General features: G+C 43.3%; 1 protein-coding gene across 1 annotated transcript in view; it reads left to right on the top strand.

The window, feature by feature from the left end:
• LOC126524330 (uncharacterized) overlaps positions 1–2448 on the top strand; it is a 120001-nt gene extending 117553 nt beyond the window's left edge. The window contains exon 6 of the mRNA XM_050172663.3: positions 2165–2448. Coding sequence (XP_050028620.2) covers positions 2165–2242 — 78 coding nt within the window. The 3' untranslated portion in view covers positions 2243–2448. The remainder of the gene's footprint in view (positions 1–2164) is intronic.
• Positions 2449–20850: the final 18402 nt, after the last annotated feature.

The following is a 20850-nucleotide window of genomic DNA, read 5'->3' as shown; positions in this document are numbered from 1 at the left end:
CTAATTTATAAGGTCGTTCATGGCACTATACATGGCCAAATGTTACTGACCACGTACTATTTTCCTTGGCGAAAAAATATGCCAGCCAGCACTTTTCTGAGCGGCTTTCATGCATAGTCACCGTTCTGTAAGTCAACTTGAGAAAATATGTCATATGTATTCTGACTCTATTCACTCATTTGGGAGTTCATTCTGTATGAATTGTGTGGGTAATCCAATTACATAATCAGCTCCTTTTCGCGCCTCCCTCGTTTCCTTTTCCCCCACTTATTTTCCTTCGTCACATTGTTTAACATATTTGTCTTCTCTATACATTGTACGTTGCGTATCACTTTTTAAGCGCGTTAGTATAAAGGCTCGGTAGCTGTTCTTGGGCGCTATAGCAAATGTTAGATTTTTTTATTGCTTTATTGACTGATTATTATTGCTATGTGAAGGTTCCTGTTTCGATGTCTCAATAGTGGTTTTAAAGAAGCCAAAATGTATTATTTGCTCCATGTGATGCAATATATATTTAGCATATAGTGCTTTATAAAGTAGTTGTGCAAAACCAGCAATCAAGGTGCTGGCCGAGCCACGTCATAAATGCGGCGCTTCACTTTGTTCACTTTGCAGAAAAGGGCCGATGCAGCCTCTCATTTTGAGCGGCCCGGTACCCTATCTGTGGCTCACAATTATTTCCTGCCCGCAGGCTCTTAATGGTAATGTCAAAACAGCATGCTGGTTTCGTAAGCTATTTGTAGACGCACTGACACTTGCGCTTTTGATGTAAGAAACGGAAGTAGGTGGGTGCCCTCAATCTGTCAACGATCTTGACAAAAATTTCAAAAGCGGTGATTGCTGAAGGTAAGCAAAGTGTGCAGGGCTGCATAGGAGGTACGAAGAGAGCCACGCCAGCTCGTTCTGAACACTATATTTGCTCAATATCCAATTAAACTTAGTAGAAAGTAGCATAATTTAACTTTATTACATTTTATTATTTGCAGAAGTACTTTCATCGAGCAATCATTGTTAACTAATAAAGGACATTATTAGCGAAAAAAATTCATCCACGATTGCGATACTCCCTAATGCGAAATTTGAGCGCAGCTTTATACTTCTTTTTATTTCGTGCTGTATTGGCTGGCGCGGCATTCTGCGCCACGTTGAAAACGGGCCGAAGTCTACCACAATGTAGGGCTACGCCGGAGATCATGAGAGGCAGCGCGTGGGTGACGCGTCGACGGGATTCGCAGCAGCCGCCGCAGACAGGCCTCCCAGAGTACGCGCACAACTCTGGTGCCATGTCGTAGCTATCGTAACCGCACTACGCTTTTCCTCTCAATCTTTCGCGATAATCTCCTCCTTATCTCTTCGCCTAGTGGTTCCGATGCACCCTGCTCCTCCGCTCGCCTCCTCGCGTCCTTCATCCCCCGCTGGGCTCCGCGTTTGCTCCTTGCATCGCTGTGCATGTTTTCTCGGCTACGCCGACCTTCCCTGAAGGAACGGGCTCCTAAGAGCGACATAAGTGTGTTTGTATCGTTCACTTTTTCTCTAATGTGTACAAGCCTTTATTCTTACGAGACAACAAGCCATTCTGTAGCGACAGCAGAACTCAACTTCCTACTTCTGCCTGCGGAAGCTCATTGCCACCACAACTGCAAAATCGAATTTTTTTTCGGACCAAGAGATGAAAAAGAACGCTACAGTAATTTATTTACATACGACCACATTTGGTAAACAAACTATCTTGAAAGATTTCTCTTTAAAAAACTAGACATATGTGTTTTATTGCAGAGATGAGGTGTGGATACAATGCGAACCACGCATTTTGAACACCTTCTACACACAATTAGGCCAACAACGACAGTTAGAGAAAAAGATCAGGTATCCATTGATACAGAATGCATGATGTAGGCAAAACTACAATATACAAGAATGCACAGCTCTCGAGTGTGACTGCTTTTGTCGACGCTCAGGTTGTGTTGGATTCCTGGACATTAGGCATGGGATCCCAGCGGTGTCTTTCGTAAAATTGATCTGCCGACATTGTACCAAAGCTGTAGTTTACATTTGCTATATAAATCTTTAAATTTTACCTTTCAGTTTTAGTAAACAAAAAAAGAATGTTACAGTGACAGCAGTACTCAATACATATGTTAAGTTATTGTGCTTTCTTTTTCAGGTCTGCGAATATGCAGTGGTATCTTCTGCTACAGTGGCCAAGCACCTTTTAGTTTACGGATTAAAAATCAGCGGATGAGCTACAACGTTGACGTCAGTTATACTGGAAGGGGATGGCTATTGAATAATGTTGCTGCCCTATGTGCTTCAACAAATAGCCCGAACACTACCTTTCAGTGCACAGAGTATCATACTTGTAGCAGGGCCACATTGTTTTATTATATCGACCCTGGGCAGCAAATATGGATCCCACCGCTACGCAGCATAAAGAAATCATAAATGAAAGTCTGCTTCTTTATTTTTCTTATTTTGTACATGCACTATGCGAAGAAATGCTGCATATTTAACTTAACAAGGCGTAATAGAAACATTCCAGTGGCCGAAAGAAGCGAGAAACCTAATTTGTGTGTAAACTTTCTTGCCCACGTCGGAGAAAATTACTACCCGTATGAATTTAAGAACCCCGGCGCGTCCTTTCAAAATATGCGAGCTGCCTGAAACAATGTAATGTCTGTGATATGCATTGCTGGTCGAACGTGGACAGTAGGTATTTTTTAGCACGAAAGTGTTGTATGCCGCGCTCCACCCAAAAACCTGTCCCATCTACGTAAGTCACGCAATCGTCATTATGCAAATCCATGAGTTATTGATATTTTGCCACTTTTAAAGCGAAAGCTTTACTACGCCAGCCAGCCAGCCATTTCATCTCGTCGCGCCGTATGCCGTATGCCATATGCCGTGGCCGACGAACGACCTTGAGCTGTCCATGCCAAGCAACGCCGCAGCCGCGCTGCAACCGATGGCTCCGCCGTTGACGCCGCTGCCGTCGCCACTCGCTCCACCAGATGTGCTCCGCTGGGGTAGAGGGAGAGGAGGTGTTGCTTTGCGGTGGTATATATATGCGCTTCGCCTCAGTGTACTTAGTCGTTATGGAGAGCGCGAAAGAGACGCAACAACGACAGAATCAAGCGAGGAAGAGACAACGCGCTCAAGCGACGCCAAAAGAACGTGCCGCACGGCTGGAGAAGCGTCGTAAAAGCCTAGTCCTTACGTGAACAATGTGTCTTGTCGTGTCTGTACAATAGAGCTAAACCAAACAGTTAACCACAAGCGTAGCTATGCGGCTCTTGCTTTCACATTTCAACTAGGGTTAACCAGAGCTAAACCACAGGCAATTGTTTGCCTACGTAATTGTTAGGAGAGTAACCCCGACGTGGAGAAACACATTTACGACCAGGAGTCATGGTCGTAAATCAACAACTTGGTATCCAGCCAAGGAATTTTTTTGTGCGCGCGCTCCACGTTTTAAAGGAGCACACCATCATGCATATAATGCAAACGTGTTTTGTAGCTTTGTCCTCACTAATACAGGGTTATAAGCTACAAAATCTTACACGTGTACGGTGACTTACTTAGTCTGACAAACATCAGCTGCCCTGCTTGATTCCGACAGCTGGACGAACAAGCACCGTCGTTCGAGGTCCCAGTAACATTCCGAAGCGCGATTCTAGAGGTGTGCGACACTTCTAAGGTCCTCTCTAGCGGCGCCTCCGCATCTCGTTGGGTAGCCGAATTTTAACCATTAATAAAAAAGAATTTATCAAAATAGAGTTATGAAGTAGAATTTGATGCGCATTTTCAAAATGTCGCAGTTTCGCCCGAAAGGCGAAGCGTCGGATGTGATAGGAATTTAGTCGATAGTTACACTCAGTAAGAATAGTTTTTTTATTGGCCGCATAAAGTTGCAAACAGTCACTTGCTAACTGAGTTACCAACCATGATGTCAGCGTGCATAGGCAAGCAAAAACACGTCACATTCGGCGACCGCGGACCCTAGTTGTCAAAACGCTGGCATGCGGAATCGCGGCAGCAGCAGCGAGCGAACCTTCTTGCTCTATATCGCTTGAGCGAAAACAGTGGCGAGAAAATCGCGCGCACAAAGGCATCAACCATCTGCAAGTCGCTTTGAAGATAAGCCACGGAAACTACAGAGTCGCTGGAAAAGTAGAAGACCCCCCTCCTCCCCATCCGCTCCATCCCGCGCTGCCTATCCTCCGTTTCGCGCACCAGATTCAGGTGCGATCGTTGGCTGGCCTAGCGTGCTTTCCCTCGCATTTATAGCATATGGCACGCGACGACGATGTTATCGTTCCTGGACTTTGTACAGAGCATAACGGCGACGGCAAAAATGTGCCTGGAGTGTCTATGTAATTACTGTCGCAATAAAATAGCCACATGAGAACATCGCAAAGTTTCAGCACTCTGGTAAGGGCGTTGAAGTTCCTTCGGAACGTAATTATTTCTATGTGGACCCACCAAAATAATGAAACTGCTTTGAAATCTAGAGCAGGTGGTGGGTTCGCGAAGTCGAAACTTCTAGTTAGAACCGACTCCATCGAAACCACGGCACAACTGAAGGATCGAAATTTTGAAGGCCACGCTAGCGGTTTGTCTTACGACTTCTTGCATCCAGTTTCTCCTTTTTAAGTAAAATTGCGGCACGGCCCTGAGCGACTTCTTTTACTATATTATAAAACATTTTACCGTACTTAACCATACTTAGCCTCTCTCGAAAGAGAGCCTAAGTAGCTGGCATGCAAGCACAGGTGCGTGTAGCAGTGCGTGGATCAGAGTTTCTGACTGATCGGAGAATAAAGACCTAACTTCTGGTGATTTCCACATTTCAGACTTCCATTTATTAAAGCTTTAGGCGACCCACGCCGATTGTGAATCACTGGTAGGTGATTTCATTGCCCACTGCACCACGCTAGTTACCGAGCGTGATATTCAAGGGTCTCTTTATTGTTCTATCGCCGTTGTACTCAGAACCTTGTAGTTCAGCTTATCAAGCTTCAGCTACAGCCTCAACACTGCGAGCTTCTCCAATACTATGTTTTCTTATTTTTTATATTTCACTGGCTTTCATTGTTTCCGACAGATTGGTAGGTCAGGGCAAGCTAACGTCAATGGAAGGAAGGACTGCCTGACAGTGGCATTAGCACCCATGCACTCTTCAGCGCATTCCGTTTGACGTTACACAGAGTGATCATTTGTTAAGCTTTATAGAATTTGGAAAATAGCCTGGAGCAGATAATATAATTTCCGTTAGCTGGATTACGCAAAGAGGCGGACGTTACTTGCACGAGAAATCTGACCATATTTTTATTTATTTTTTCATACTCTCAGCACAAGCCATGACAGTAGTTGCGGTTACATTGCTGTCATCACACTATACCTAGTAGATGTTTTAACAATTCAATACAAAGCAATCAGGCTAGGAAGGCACAGCGTATAAACAAATTTGAAGCAACAAACAACATGAGTTACAATGAATAAGTTATAGCACTATATGGGTCAACGAAAAAGTAACGCGCCGAAACAACTGCAACCAACAAACAGCTAACAATAAACGTATCCTCAAGCGTTTACAAATAATTGGTAACAGCCTTTACAAAAGATTGTAAATCAGTTCATTCTACTATATCATGTGGCAAGTTGTTTCAATCGTCTGTGCTTCGAACCAGGAACGAATTTTTGAAGGAGTCTGTTCTCTAATTAAGTGGTTTAATATGTTTTGGATGCTTTGTTCTGGGCTTAGCAGGTCTTTCTAATGTGATGTGTTTTTCTAAGTCTGAAAAAAGAATGTCAGCCTGTTAAGCTGCATTTTTGCTTGACAGTCATGAGGCCAGCTCTATTTCTAAGTTCGGTGATGGACTGGGTTCTAGCGTATGTGTTAAAAATAAACCTCAAGACGCTGTTTTGTACGCGCTCACATTTTAGTGCGTTCTGTTGAGTGTACGGCTCCCAAACATGGCTCGCATAAGTCAGTACAGGAAGTACAGTCATATTGTAGGCCATTTTTTTTTACCTCTGGAGTGGCATCGTGAAGTTTTCGTCGTAATGACCAAAGTGTGCACATGGCCTTATTACAGATGTTGTCAACATGTACCGACCACTTCAAACCATGTGTGAGATGAATTCCTAGATATCTAAATTCCTTAACCTCAGCTAATTCGGCTCCGTTAATGCTGTAGGGGAATATTAAAGGATCTTTTTTACGGGTCATACGCATACAAACAGTTTTTGACGCATTCAATTCCATTTGCCATTCATCGCACCAGAGACTGACTTTTGTAAATGGTTACTAAGCTCCTGTTGATCATTAGGAGTGCATATTTTAACATATATAATGGTGTCATCTGCATAATACTTGATGGATCTTTGCGGCGAAAAACCTGCTCCCATATCACGAATATAAATGGAAAAATGTAAAGGGCCTATAACAGATCCTTGCGGCACACCCGATCGAACTCGTTTATTGGTACTGTTAACAGAATTTAATGAAACAAATTGTTCCCTTTGTGACAAATATGCCTCAATCCATTTGAATAGCTGGGTATTACCTAAGAAATGAGACAGCTTCATAAGCAGCTTTCTATGGGATATTCTGTCGAATGCTTTGCGGAAATGGATAAAGATCATATCTATTTGACCCCTTCCATCAATACATTGACCTATTTCATGCGTAACTTCAATGAGAATAGTGACTGTGGAGTACCTTTGGCGAAAGCCATGCTGGTTTTTACCCAAAATATCGTTCTCTTCCACAAATTTAGTTAGGTGGGTAGTAAGGATGTGCTCTAGCGTTTTGCAACATGTACTTGTCCGAGAGATTGGTCGGTAATTAGTGACGTCATGTTTGGAACCCTGTTTGTGAATCGGTACTACCTTAGCCCGCCTCCAGTCTCTCGGAACGTCGCCAGATTCTAGAGATTTAGTATAGATATCCGAAAGGATATCTATACTAAGGATATCTTTACAGGACAGTCTCGGAAGGGAACACAGTCTCGGAAGGGAACAGCAGTTTACGATAGGTAGCGAGGCACTGGAAGTGGTAAGGGAATACATCTACTTAGGACAGGTAGTGACTGCTGATCCAGATCATGAGAGTGAAATAATCAGAAGAATAAGAATGGGCTGGGGTGCGTTTGGCAGGCATTCTGAGATCATGAACAGCAGGTTGCCATTATCCCTGAAGAGAAAAGTTTATAACAGCTGTGTCTTACCAGTACTCACGTACGGGGCAGAAACCTGGAGGCTTGCGAAAAGGCTTCTACTTAAATTGAGGACGACGCAACGAGCTATGGAAAGAAGAATGATACTGTGTAACATTAAGGGATAAGAAAAGAGCAGATTGGGTGACGGAACAAACGCGCGTTAATGACATCTTAGTTGAAATCAAGAAAAAGAAATGGGCATGGGCAGGACATGTAATGAGGAGGGAAGATAACCGATGGTCATTAAGGGTTACGGACTGGATTCCGAGGGAAGGGAAGCGTAGCAGGGGGCGACAGAAAGTTAGGTGGGCAGATGAGATTAGGAAGTTTGGAGGGTCAACATGGCCACAATTAGTACATGACCGGGGCAGTTGGAGAAGTATCAGGCTGATGATGATGATGATGATGATGATGATGATGATGATCCGAAAAGAAACATGAGCACCACTCGGCGTATCTTCTTAAAAAGCGTTGGGAATTTGATTAGGGCCAGGACATTTTTTTTCTAATCTAGTTTAAGGAGCAGGTTCAAAATGCCGTCCTGTCTAATAGTTGGCTCAGATATACAGTGCCTAATGGAATGTACTGTTAGGGGTGTGGAACCATCATCGAATGTGAAGACCGATTCAAAATATTCAATAAAGAGGCAAGCCATTTCAGAGCTCTTCGTGATAGTCTTATTTTCACTTATCAGAAATTGAATGCCGAATTTGGGCCCTGAAATGTACCTCCAAAATTTTCCCGGAGAGGATTTAATAAAATTGCTAAGTGTTTTATTCATGTAACAATGTTTCGCTTTAATAATTTCCATTTTAAGTTCCTGTGAAGCGGAATGAATACAATGACGCGTTCTTGTAGAGAATCTTCTAGACCTCATTTGTTTCAGGAGGCGCTTTTTATGAATTATTCTCCGTGTAATCCATGGGTTTCTTCTGTTAACTTTTTTGGGGTGCTCGGTACCAAATAGTGCTATTGATTTCAATACCACGCTTTTGAACTTCTCCCAAGCATCATTTACTGACGTAGTATTTAGCGAAATAAAATGGCTGAAATCATCATAACTTTCCTCTAAATGGTCCAATACTGCAACATCATCTGCTTTAGAGAAATCGGAGACTAGCAACGTTTTATTCTTTTCTGCTCGGGTATATGTGGCAGAGACGTAAGTGTTCACCATTTTGTGGTCAGAAATCCCTTCTAAGACTTCACACCAGTACTTAGATTGTGTGACAGATCTGCTTAGGAACACCAAATCAAGTAGCGATTCTCCCGATTCGTGGGTTCGTGTGGGCATAGTTACTATTTGGGTTAAGTCAAGGGAAAAAGTCAGATTCAGAAGAACACGAGACACGGCCTGATCATTTTGACCTTCCCGATAATATACCCAGTGAACATTTGGTACATTAATATCTCCGGCCATTATAATCTTATAGGTTCTGTTGCCAAACTTTTCAAGTAACAAATCATTGAGCAATAGCATGTATTCTTCGGAGGTGCCAGGGGGGCAATATACTGCAGCAATTACAAAATACATACCACTGATCTCTGTAGTACCCACAATACACTCCAGTTCTGGAGGGGATGAAATTTCAACGAAGACCATTGAATTTTTATAAACAATAGCAACACGGCCTCCTCTGGATCCTCTGTCTTTGCGACAAGCCGTATAGTTCGGAGGAAGGAAATCAGCACAATTAATTTATTTAACCAGGTTTCAGTTACAATTACGATATTCGATTCATGTTCCAAGAGGACAGCTTCCAAAAGTGCAGATTTGTTGCATATGCACGGAGCATTGACGTTTAAAACTGCTAGTCTGTCAGGGACACTCGTGATTGCTGTCAGAGCTGCTTCCCCTCTCGTACGACTTTTCTCTGCCGCCTATGTTGCTACTTTTGTCGTGACGACGCGGCTCCCGACAGGGCCTACGTGTGGAAGTATCATCATCTCAGTGATACGCCTGGCCGTCCACATAAAGCATGTCATAAACTAGGCGCACTCGCTTCCCACTCGATTTCTCATTTTTAGCGCTTTCCCATAGGCACTTTCTCCTGTGCACTACGCTCTTTGAGAAGTCGTCGCTTATTGAAACATTCATGCCTTTTAACTTGGGACAGTTGCGCATAGTTTCCTCTTTTTCTTGAGGTCATAGAGCCGGAAAATAACTGGTCGTGCTTTTAACTGCTTTATTCCAAGACGATGCATGCGCTCTATGCTCCGGGGAGAAGTACTAATCACAGAAAATATTTTGTCCTGCATCAGTTTCCATAAATCTGCCTGTGTTTCATTGTCTTCTTCAGGCAAACCGAAGATGATAAGGTTATTGCGGCGCTGGCGATTCTCCATGTCGTCAACTTTTCTAGATATCACTGTGACTGTTTCATTCAGACGAGACATCGTCCACTGTGTGTCATCAAGTTTAGAAAAAGAAGACTCAAGTTTAGTTAAGCGGTCTTCAATAACTTTCATGGCGGCACCATTTTCTTTCACTTCTTTTTGAACTACTCTCTGATCACGTTTAATGTCACTTAATGTCTCGCTCTTGTCTTTCACCGTTTGCATAATCTGTTCAAGTTTTTCATCTGTGGTCAAACCAGGCCCGGATTCAACTCGACATCACCACTTGTGATAAGCTTGAGACCTACACACCAACAATCACATAAAAGCAGCGCTAGAGTGCGGGAGCACGGCACGATAATCAGTGACAAATGATTACTTCTAAGTGAGAAAGTGTCGTGTCTCACCTGCAGACAAGCAAATACGAACACGTTGGATGTCATGCTTGCATGCGTGCCCTGCCCGCAACGGAGTCCGGGGGGGTCCGGGGGCTTGTTTAAGTAGGGATCGGTCCGTGACTTGGTCGTCGATGATTGGTGGATGCTGCCGATATACGTATCGCCGTCGCACGTGCCCAGTAGATGCGTCTGCAGTAGATCCAGATGATTTGGTAACAGCGATTGACGCTCCGGCTTGCAGTGTGTAACGATTGCACTTGAATTTGTGGCGGCGACGAGAAAAGGGGCCTGCAGACAAGCAAATACGAACACGTTGGAAGTCATGCTTGCATGCGTGCCGTGCCCGCAACTGAAACTAATTAACAAACATTCCTTAATTATCCTTTGAATTGATTACTTTACGACACATACTGTAATTCAAGTATTGTAGCCGGCGATGTTGCAAGGCGCATACACTTGGAACCAATTAAGAGAATGACGCTACCTTGGAGATATGCGGCTTGAAATTTGGTATGAAAATGCATTGTTTTTCCACTTCTTTAACAAAGCGCAATTTTATGCATTGAAGCAAAAAACTAACCACAATGCCCGTCTAAATTGTACCAGATTTTGGGAAATAATATCTCGAAACTGGTATCGCCCTAGAAATTCATTTCATGTGGATGCGTCTTGCAAGCCCACCTTGTTCACAACAAATACTTAACAATGCTTGTTTGCTATTTGAATAATTGTTTTTATTTCGCGAGCTAGTAATGTAAGCCTTTTCGAATAATCCACCTAAAGGACAAAAGTGATGCTATCGGCTGCAGGAGATTTTTAAAAATTCCATAGAACCTAAAAATTACTACCCTGTATAATAGGCAACGAATGCACTGTACGAGAAAGCTTCGTAGAGCACATAAGTGAAAATAAACAACACAAAATATTTTCTAAAATACCACGCACGCCGTACAAGGTGCTTGAGGTGAGACAAATTCTAATCAGATGGACATGACAAAAGGCAAGATTTACTTTTTTCGAAGGAAGACGTTGGCACACCTTTCTCATTCAAGTTACAACTTGTATGCTGTCATATAAAAATTTTATTTGAGGTACTTATGATGTTTAGTACCATATTTGGCACTTGGAAGAGTGGTAGTCGTCACTAGACATACAGGGTGTTCATTTTTTTAGCTGCATCAAATTTTTTAAATTACCTATGGCAGCTATCACAATTGTAACCCTTGATCTAAATTACTCGACGAGGCGGATATTGTGCCTATTGTAAACGAAAATACTTAATTGAACAGTTAACATAAGCATGCCAATTAACATCTTAATTAGTTATTTCACAGGCCATATTTCAATCTACGAATTGTAACAGGGCAGTTCACAAGGAATATCCACTTAGAAGCATTTCTCCACAGTCCATAAATTTGCACTTCAATGCAATAAAGAGTCGCATTTCTTGACGCGTAAAGGTGCATTATTGCCGTAACTTTTACAGCGCATATCTCGAAACCAGTGCCATTCTAAGCATTTGTTCCAAGTCTATGTGCCTTGAAAACTCTATGTTAATAATTGTAGATTGAAATATGTGCCCTGAATAGTTAAAAGGTGGTTATCATAAGTTTGTCAATTATGTAATTAAGCATTTAGGTATATTGTACAAATAATCGCCGCCTCATAGATTAATTCATATCAAGGGCTACGATTACGCTATTTGCCACCGTCAATTTTTTTTAATTTGTTGCAGTTAAGAAAGCACCTCATATCTTAATTTGTATGGCTTGCTATTAAGTATGTTGTTGTTAAGTAAGTATGTTGCTATTAAGTATTCAGTATGTTGAATTAACGTATGATTTATCCCAAAGCATTGATAATCAAAAACAAGTTGACTTAATAGCATTAGATTTTTCGAAGGCGTTTGATATAATAAACCATCAAAAACTAATCAGCAAACTGAAAACTTTAGGCAATGGTTCTATTGTCAATTGGATTGAAGATTACTTAACTAACCGGTTTCAGTATGTTGTTGTTAACAATGAAATATCTTCCATTGCAAAAGTTACATCGGGGGTGCGTCAAGGGTGCGTCCTTGCTCCCACTTTATTCCTTATTTTTATTAATGATTTGCCCTCTTACATCCGCGTTAAAGTGAAGCTTTTTGCCGCTGACTGCATTTGTTATAATGAAATTAACTCTATGAATGACCACGTTGATTTAAACAGCGCCCTTCATGATGTAGTGAAGTGGTGTAAAAAGTGGCAGATGGAACTGAACATCAAAAAACCTGCTTTTTTATCTGTAACCTGCGCAAAACATAGGTCGGACTTGGAATACACTATCAATAACATACCACTCACCCGAGTTCATGAGCTTAAATATCTTGGCTTGATCATTTCACATGACCTAAGATGGGAATCGCATATTAACAGTATCATACCATCTGCTTTAAAACGGCTGTTCTTCCCCAGAAGAAGACTTCGAGCTGCGCCACCGGAAAATAAACTGCTATCATACAACGCATTTATTCGCCCAGTTCTCGAATAGGGTAAAACAATTTCGTTTCCTTATACACAACAGCTTATTTACAAACTAGAAGGAGTGCAGCGAAAGGCAATTAGATTCATCTTTAACAAATAAAAGAATAGCGATTCACCTACCCAACTGCTAAAACAAGCCTGTATCCCTACTCTGCGAAACCGCGCAAAACTAGTAAGACTAAAATTATTGGGCCAATTAATACACAATGGATTACGAATAAATACTTCGTTGTACATATCCCTAGCTTACACCAGACTTTCCCGTCATAAGCATTCCCTAACATTTAAAGGATATGCATTGCGCACTGATGGAATAGCCTGGACCCCTGCATAACCACTAACACATCGTTTCCGAAATTTGTAATCCTTGTAGAAGAGCTGTTGCGCAATAATTATATTATGTTAGCCGGAAATAACACCACTCACGTCATTGTATAAAATGAACTCTGTATGAGCATTGTATTTGCCTATGCAATGTCACCCCTTTTTGCCTAATGAGATGTACCATTCTTGTTTTATTTCCTACCCTATGTGTATATTTGCTACTTGTCGATTGCAAATATCATTGTTGAAATCGTGTAAACCTGTTTTATCGCTATTTGTGAGTATATAATATATGCCCAACCTGTAATAATCTCACTGGGATTGACAGTGTCTGAAATAAATAAATAAATAAATAACTAAATAAATAAATAAAAATAAGTATGTGTCCACAAAGGCATACTCATTTTAGAGCCCAGCTCTTAGGCACCCGTTCCTGCGGTGAGCGTCGGCGTCGTCCTTCGGGTTCCTCGTTACCGAGCGAACAAGTTCAGCGAAAGGATGAAATAGCGAACGCGTAGCGCTGATGAAAGATGGCTATAGCAAAAAGAGCGCGAGGTCGAAAGCTGAGGAAGAGGGTATGGCGAAGGCATGAGAAAAAAAAAGCGTAGTGATGCGTACCGCACGCTTTGCGGCGATGATGGCTGCCATATGACGCCAGAGTAGCGCGCGGCGTCTGTATCGAAAGAAAGCGTGGCAGAAAGTCTGTCTGCGGCGGCTGCTGTGAATTCCACCTACGCATCAGCCATGCGCGGCCTCTCGCGATCCAATTCTGGCAGTCGCGCCACACTTCGCTCCGTTTGCAACTTGCCCCACGAGTCAAATTGTATGCGCCAGCCAATAAATCGCGAAATGAAAACAGATATACAGCTTCACGCAAATTTCGCATTAGGGAAAGTCGTAATCGTCGGTGATTTATTTATTATTTATTTATTTTTTGCTGGGTCAGTGCACTACTCTGGTGACATTGTGCAGTCACGCAAACAAACCACACTGCCTATACGGACTGAATATGCCTATGGTGTGCACATTAATGTTCAATAAATATATATTCTATCCTACTCTAAGGAATGGGAAAACCGTTCCCAAGTTCTCTGACCAGCGCTGGCGACAAGTATTTCTACCCTATTCGAAGCGCTAGAAAAATCATTCCCATGTTGTGCGATCAGCACTGACGGCAAGAATGATGCACTCTGAACCAACCATCATGGCTGGAAAACGTTGTAAACAGATATTATTCGCTGCACATGCATGCAAGTACGAAGGAGGTTGACATACAGTTAATGACGATAATGGGCGTACGGCCGCAACACCGTTAATAGCCTACGGCCCTTAAGACTGCAATATAATACACTAAAAACAAAGTTCAGTCTGCTACATTCTTCGCGTTAAGCAGATAAGCATTACAATGCAGAGGAAACAGAAAAATCTGAAGTACAATTAAACTGCCTTTACAGTTTTAACAAAACGTTTATGTCGTCTGCAAACTCGTCTGCAAACGTCTGCAGCAGGAGAGGAAGTGAGAAATAATAGCTGGTTAAGGGGTGCCTGCGGCTTTGTGACCGTTGTAACCAAGCGAGCAAACATCGACGAGAGGGTGGTCAATGGTGGGCGCCGTCACGTGATCCGCTATGTCGCGTCCTGGAGGATGGTGCTGTAAAATATTTTTACTGAGCAACAGTAAAACATTACGAGACCACACTTTCTTACTGGAAACTAAAGAACGGATTATACGGAACAGTAGCAACGTTAAGTGCGTGTGTCTGCTTAAGAGGAAACTTCATGTCGGGCTCAACTGCGATGCCTCGTATTCAAATATATGTAAAACGCAGAAACGGCTTTTGCAGATTACTGGGTCGGTCTTATTGAATTGTGTCGCGTTTGAGAGAAAAGAATAAATTCTAGTCACTGCTGGACGCGGAATGTTGACTTAAGGCCTGCATATATATATATATATATATATATATATGTATCTTGCCACATTGTGCTACATTGTTTACAAGGGTTTTGCATACATACTACTAATACTTTAGTGGTCGCCTTGCTAGCCATATATATTAGATCAATTTTGTCCGCTTCAGATGTAGTATTAGATGCAGTTTACAGAATGGGGATATCAGTTTTAGTTGCTGAGTTACAGAGTTGTGAAATTACTAGTTTTGTTTTCTGAAAACTTGCGATATTCACCAATTTTTATGCGAAAAATTCATCACCTCAATCGCAAATTTGCACCAACAGTTGCTAGATTGCAACGTTTTCTTTTAAATGCAAACCTCATCAAATTTGTTGCATTGGTTGCCGAGAAAAACGATTTATCACTTTTATCGAAGAAAGTTTCGATAAGTAATTCAGTTGGGCAGCTGCCGGCTGCCACAGGCGCTGAACAAATGCGACGGTTTCCGATCATCTCAACGACGTCACAAATGTGCGCGAGGCCAACGTAGCGTCAGTTGGTCTGCGGTGGTGGTGGTCTATATAATTAAAGGTGATCATTGATTAGGTTGCCATGGCAAACCTCTGAGCAATTGCCAAGTTTTCCTCTTTCCCACAGCCACACTGTACACCGCACATAGATACAAAATTGATAGATAGAATTTATGGACAGGAAAAGCAGAAAGGTTTACCTGAGCTAGTGCGCTCTCGAATGCTTCTCTGCACTGAGGAAGAGGGAACGGGAGTGAAAGTACTGGAATTGCTGATGATGAGAAGAGCAGTGGTTATGTATACTAGACTGTCGCCCTACTAAACCACTCATCTAGGGGCGCTATAGAGTAAGACTATTCCAAACTTTTCTATTCAAATTCTGCTATCAGCCCTCCACGATTGGTCAATAACTTTTTTCGACGACGCACACTTCACCTGTCTGTCACGCGACTTCACGAAAACCGCGATACCTCCCCATCTTATATGATGTGTATACACTAATTATGCATGATTTGACAGAAAAAAGAAAAACAGTTATTTCTGATTCAACCCCTTTTTGCCATTAGCCGTCGGCTATTGGTAAAAATTTTCGGGCTGCACCCACTTCACCGGCCTGTCACGTGACGTCACAAAACCGCACAAACTCACCGCGTCAAAGTGATGTGTACGCGATAAAGATGCATTAATATGCCGAACAAAAGTGAAATTTCTTCGGAAGAGCCGCAGGCTGCCCCGTTCCGAAAGGAATAAAAGATGGCTGCCACCGATCTGGCTACTCGCACCTGCCGGAGAGCTTGGGTGTATTTGCGTATAATAAATATTCTTGCGTGGCCGTGTAACGTTGTCGAGCCCTTTCGGCACGTTTACCACCTCATTCTGCCAACTCTTCTTTGCTGAGGGTCAGTTTTAGCGTCATTCTTAAGCTTCCGTTGCATGCCGCCGTGATTTTCGACCAGCCACCACAAGCTAAGTAAGGGAAAGCCGACCAATCGCACAGGCCGGCACCACCCTCATCATCCGGTTATCGATTTTCAGTTCACTGGCTCTGCCCCAGTGAATCCCTCTCCACTTGAGCGTTCTCCTCGCCTCTTGTCAGCCAATTAGATACGACGAGCCGCTCCGTTTAGGCAACGTTATTCGTTTTTCAAGCAAACAAAAGTGACCTCCTATGAGCGAGGATAGCGTTTGATTGGTCTGTTCAGACAACCCTGCGGGTGACCACCCGGTGCTTGCGTCGGCGGTTGCGCAAATTTGACGTCAGGAGATTGGAATAGAAACATATTGGAATAGTTTTACGTTATAGGGCCCTAGGTTGGTGCCCTGCAGAAACTTCAACAGAGATTTATTGGCACGCAGTGAAGTTACAGTGTCAGGCCATGCACATAGGAGAGCATCCTGCGATAGTGGTTGCCAGCAGAGGGCTGTTGACAGGGCTGGCCCTTGCAGAATACCGGATTTTGGGCTCAGACCTTGCAGGCGGCGGCTTGCAAAATCTGCGGTAAATGGGCAGAGACAAACTGCAGATTTTGCCACAGAAGCTAGCGTAGAAGCATAAAACACGGAATTTCCTACCAACTTTTGCCCTAGCATCCACCAACGTCTAACAACCTTGGTTAAAAGTCAAAAAAAGATTAAGCAATAAGTTGGTAGCCTGTATGGTAGCATATACTTGCGGGCTCTCTATCTGGCGATGCTTCAGACCGATTTCCTACCAGCTTGGGTCATTACCTGGTTCATGGTATAGTGGTCTAGTCTAGATCATGGCATTTCTGTGATCGAAGAAAGCGATTCGAAATCCATCCAACTTCTGTCACAATTATGTAACATTGCATATATGCGTCTCAGAGTTAACAAGTTTCAGGCCAACCAACCTCAGCTTTTGGCCGTGGGTAGACAATCGTCTATTGGGCAGCTCATTGGTCTGCCGTGCTCATGTAACATACTTCGAAACCAGCCGTCGCAACACCACTGTTGACTGGGGCTGTGCAACTTGCTCTGTGGCTCTCTTCAATGAACCTGACGCCAAATTTGGCCACCACGTGCAGGCCAATGGTTATGTGCCGTTCTTCAATGAACCGTCTTGACGCCAACTTTCGTACTGGGCATATGTCACACGGGCATACGAAGTACTGAAATGACCCTCTTTGATGCCAACTTCGGTCACTGGGTGCCCACCACTGGGAATATGCTGCTCTCCCATAAACCTATTCAACCGCAACATCCACAATTTCATATATTTATTTTATGCATTAACCTCAAAAGTTCCAAAACTTCAATTATGGGGTTTTACGTGTCGAACCCACTTTCTGATTATGAGGCACGCCGTAGTGGAGGACTCCAGAAATTTCGACCACCTGGGGTTCTTTAACGTGCACCTAAATCTAAGTACACGGGTGTTTTCGCATTTCGCCCCCATCGAAATGCGTCGCCTTGGCCGGGATTCGATACCGCGCCCTCGTGCTCAGCAGCCCAACACCATAGCCACTGAGCAAACGCAGCGGGTTTCCAAAACTTGGATGATTTCCTGTGGACGGTGAACAAGAAAACAAGGCGAGTTGGTGGTACATAAAAAAAGATTCTCAATTTGGACAAAGGCACACAAAAGTAGAAGTACAAACTATGGAATTAACCTATTAGAGGAACATTCATTGAACGAACACATCTGTTGAGAATGCGTATGACTAAAGAAAATGACAACAGAAAACAAACGTTATATAATGAACTATCGACAGCTATAAGAGCAACCTGAGTGGAATGGATCTTATATAGTACGCAATTTAAAAAAGATTAAATAGCGACAAGTATAATATTATAGTCTACTTATGAAAACTATTCGGCCACGCGTGTTGATGATGTTCTGTAGACCGCGTCAGACAACGTTTAGTTTATTTGCCTAATGCTTGCCTTTGACCACCGAAGGGAGGGTAATGTATCATTAAGCCGCTCGAAACGAGATATTGTCAGTGTAGTGCTTAGGACTCTTCGGGACTTTTGCTTGTGTGCGGCGATGCCGAAAAAAGACTCGTTTGGGAATCTTCTTCGATTGTGAAGATAGAAAGAAAAATTAAAGAACGTTAAAAGAATATAAAGAAAGTAATAAGCTGCGTAACGGCAGTCAGTACGTCCACAAATGAGCACACGAAAATAAACGCGTTTAAGAAGTCCCGTGCTGAGAAGCTGATAGTTCTGTCGTCATGGCTCCGTAGAGTCCCCATGGTTGAGTTGGCTGTGACGACCACACGTTAAAGCATGGTTCAACGGGCGTATGGCATACTCAGTAGCAGTAATGACAGCCTGCAGACGCAATGTACAGCATGGCAACGGTGCCCGGCTCGTATGCCGCTAGCAGCCTACGTGCACCGGTCACACGCGAGGACTGCGTCTAGCGCAGCCACTGCTGTGCTAGACTGTAACGCTGCTCGGCACAGCTCAGGTGCGGCAGCTCACAGACCAGTGGCCCTCTGGTCAGCCAGCGTCTCGAACACTGACAGCTGGAGCCCTGGCATGTAGAACATCCTCGTCCGCGCTCGGCTGCGCCGTCATCCACAACGCACGTATCGCCCAGAAGGACCTGGTGCAACACAGGAGCTCGCAAGTGGTGTCCGCCTGGTTGAAACAATGCGACGTCATGCCTCGTGCCGCCGCTCTCGTGCACCCGTTGAATTGTTCTTTTCTTGTGGAGCTTAGGTGTCCGCTCCTATCTTCTCGCGGTACTTACACATTTCATTTAATTTTATTTCCTTAGAGACCCCATGGAAGGGGCATTACATAAGCGGTGGGAACACACATGAAAAATTGAAAGCCATAGTTTTATTACAGTGCAAAGTAATTTGTTACGGTATTCAAAAATGTGGAAGGACAGGTTATGACTGTGATTTTGTTACAAAGGCAGTTCCAGTCTGTTGCTGCACAAAAAAAGATTCAAGACGATAAAGTGACGGTGCGCGTACGCGGGCGCGCGACTTTTTGCGGGTGACCTTTTCGAATGGAGATGCGTGCCGGTCATATTACATTTTATTGCCAATTTGGAAAGAAGGATCACTTAAACACCTCTTCAATGCCCGTGCATGGACAGATTTCACAGTTCGTAACGCGATAAGTGTTGAGATGTAAGGGTTTTGCAACACGCACTAAACAAGAATTTGAATGGTTGACAAATGTAGTAATGGAGTAGGCACACTTCACGCTGTAAGTCTAGACGTCCTTGGTCTACACTCAGCTCATGAAGCCAACGCCTACAAGTCCATTTCCCTTTACACAATCCGCTGCGCTACATTAACGTCAATCTCCAGCGGAGTATCCTGGTATTCGTGTGCTTGGCCGAGTAATTGTAGGCGAGTGGTTGGTGATCATTCGAATGATTACAAAGACCGCGCCGAATAAAACAACACACGAAGAAGGGGGACACGAGACAGCACATTGCGCCTACGTGCTGTCTCGTGTCCCCCTTCTTCGTGTGTTGTTTTATTCGGCGCCGTCTTTGTAATCATGCTTACCTAACTAGCCCACCAACACATGCTCAGTGATTTACTTCATAATAGTATCCCGAGCGTGCAAATGCAATTTCCGAATAATGAAACTGAATAAATGTTTTTGTAAACTGAGGCTGCCGAATAGGAAAGCGATTGTTCTTGGGTCATACTATAGGCCTCCTGGCCCTTCTGTAAAACCACTTGTCTATTTATCCAATTTTCTTGAAACTATTAACAATGAATGCCTTGTACTAGGGGGGACTTTAACCTTCCGGATATTGACTGGTCAGCTGGGGAACCTAGGGATACTGCTCGAGGGAGCCTATACTCAACTTTCTTTGATATTTTAGATCAGAAAACTTTCTATCAGTATGTGCACGAGCTATCGCGCACTGACGGAACAAGTCACGTACTCGACCTTTTGCTCTGTAACGTACCTGATGTTGTATACAATGTACGGGTGTTGCCAGATTTGACCGATCACAAGGTTGTTCTAGCAGATAGATTTATCAGCCCTGTATGTGAAGGTTGCAAAAACACCTAGTCGAAAGATTTATGCCTACAGTAGGGTCAACTACGAGGCGATCAGCGCTGCTTTCGAGTCGTTCTTTTCAACTTTTGATGCACTCGAAGATAATCTAGATATCGAACAACAGTGGAATACTTTAAAACTGAAAATGTTTGAACTACGTGAAGCCTTAGTCCCATCACGAATTATATCATGTAGACGAGCTCGAGACAAACCCTGGTTTAACACACAGTTACGGGCCCTTGTTCGACGACAGCGACGAAATTATCAAAGATACAAGGCGTCTAATTCACAGAGCATTTGGCCTTGCTAAAAGCAATAAAAATTGAATTTAGACAAAAGTCTGACATCGCTAATCCCTTGTCATCTGACATCGTAATCCCTAGGCTAAATACTTGTCAGTGATATCAACAAATTTTGGAGGTATGTGAAGCGTAATGGCAAGGACAACAGATCGATACCTGCTTTGAAAAACGAGGGAACAATGATTCATGATAGTGAGTGTAAGGTTCCAATTTTTAGCAGTTACTTTTCATCTGTGTTTTTGCCGTCTAGAGGTGCTATGCAGGATGTGCCGAGTTTGGCGAAACTCGGGATCTTCGCGAGCTCTGGCGACACCCCAAG

Source organism: Dermacentor andersoni, chromosome 3 (assembly GCF_023375885.2).
Source record: "Dermacentor andersoni chromosome 3, qqDerAnde1_hic_scaffold, whole genome shotgun sequence".
NCBI classification, from domain to species: Eukaryota; Metazoa; Arthropoda; class Arachnida; order Ixodida; family Ixodidae; genus Dermacentor; species Dermacentor andersoni.
Note: the sequence above shows the minus strand (reverse complement) of the source record. Positions and strands in the feature narration are given on the sequence as shown.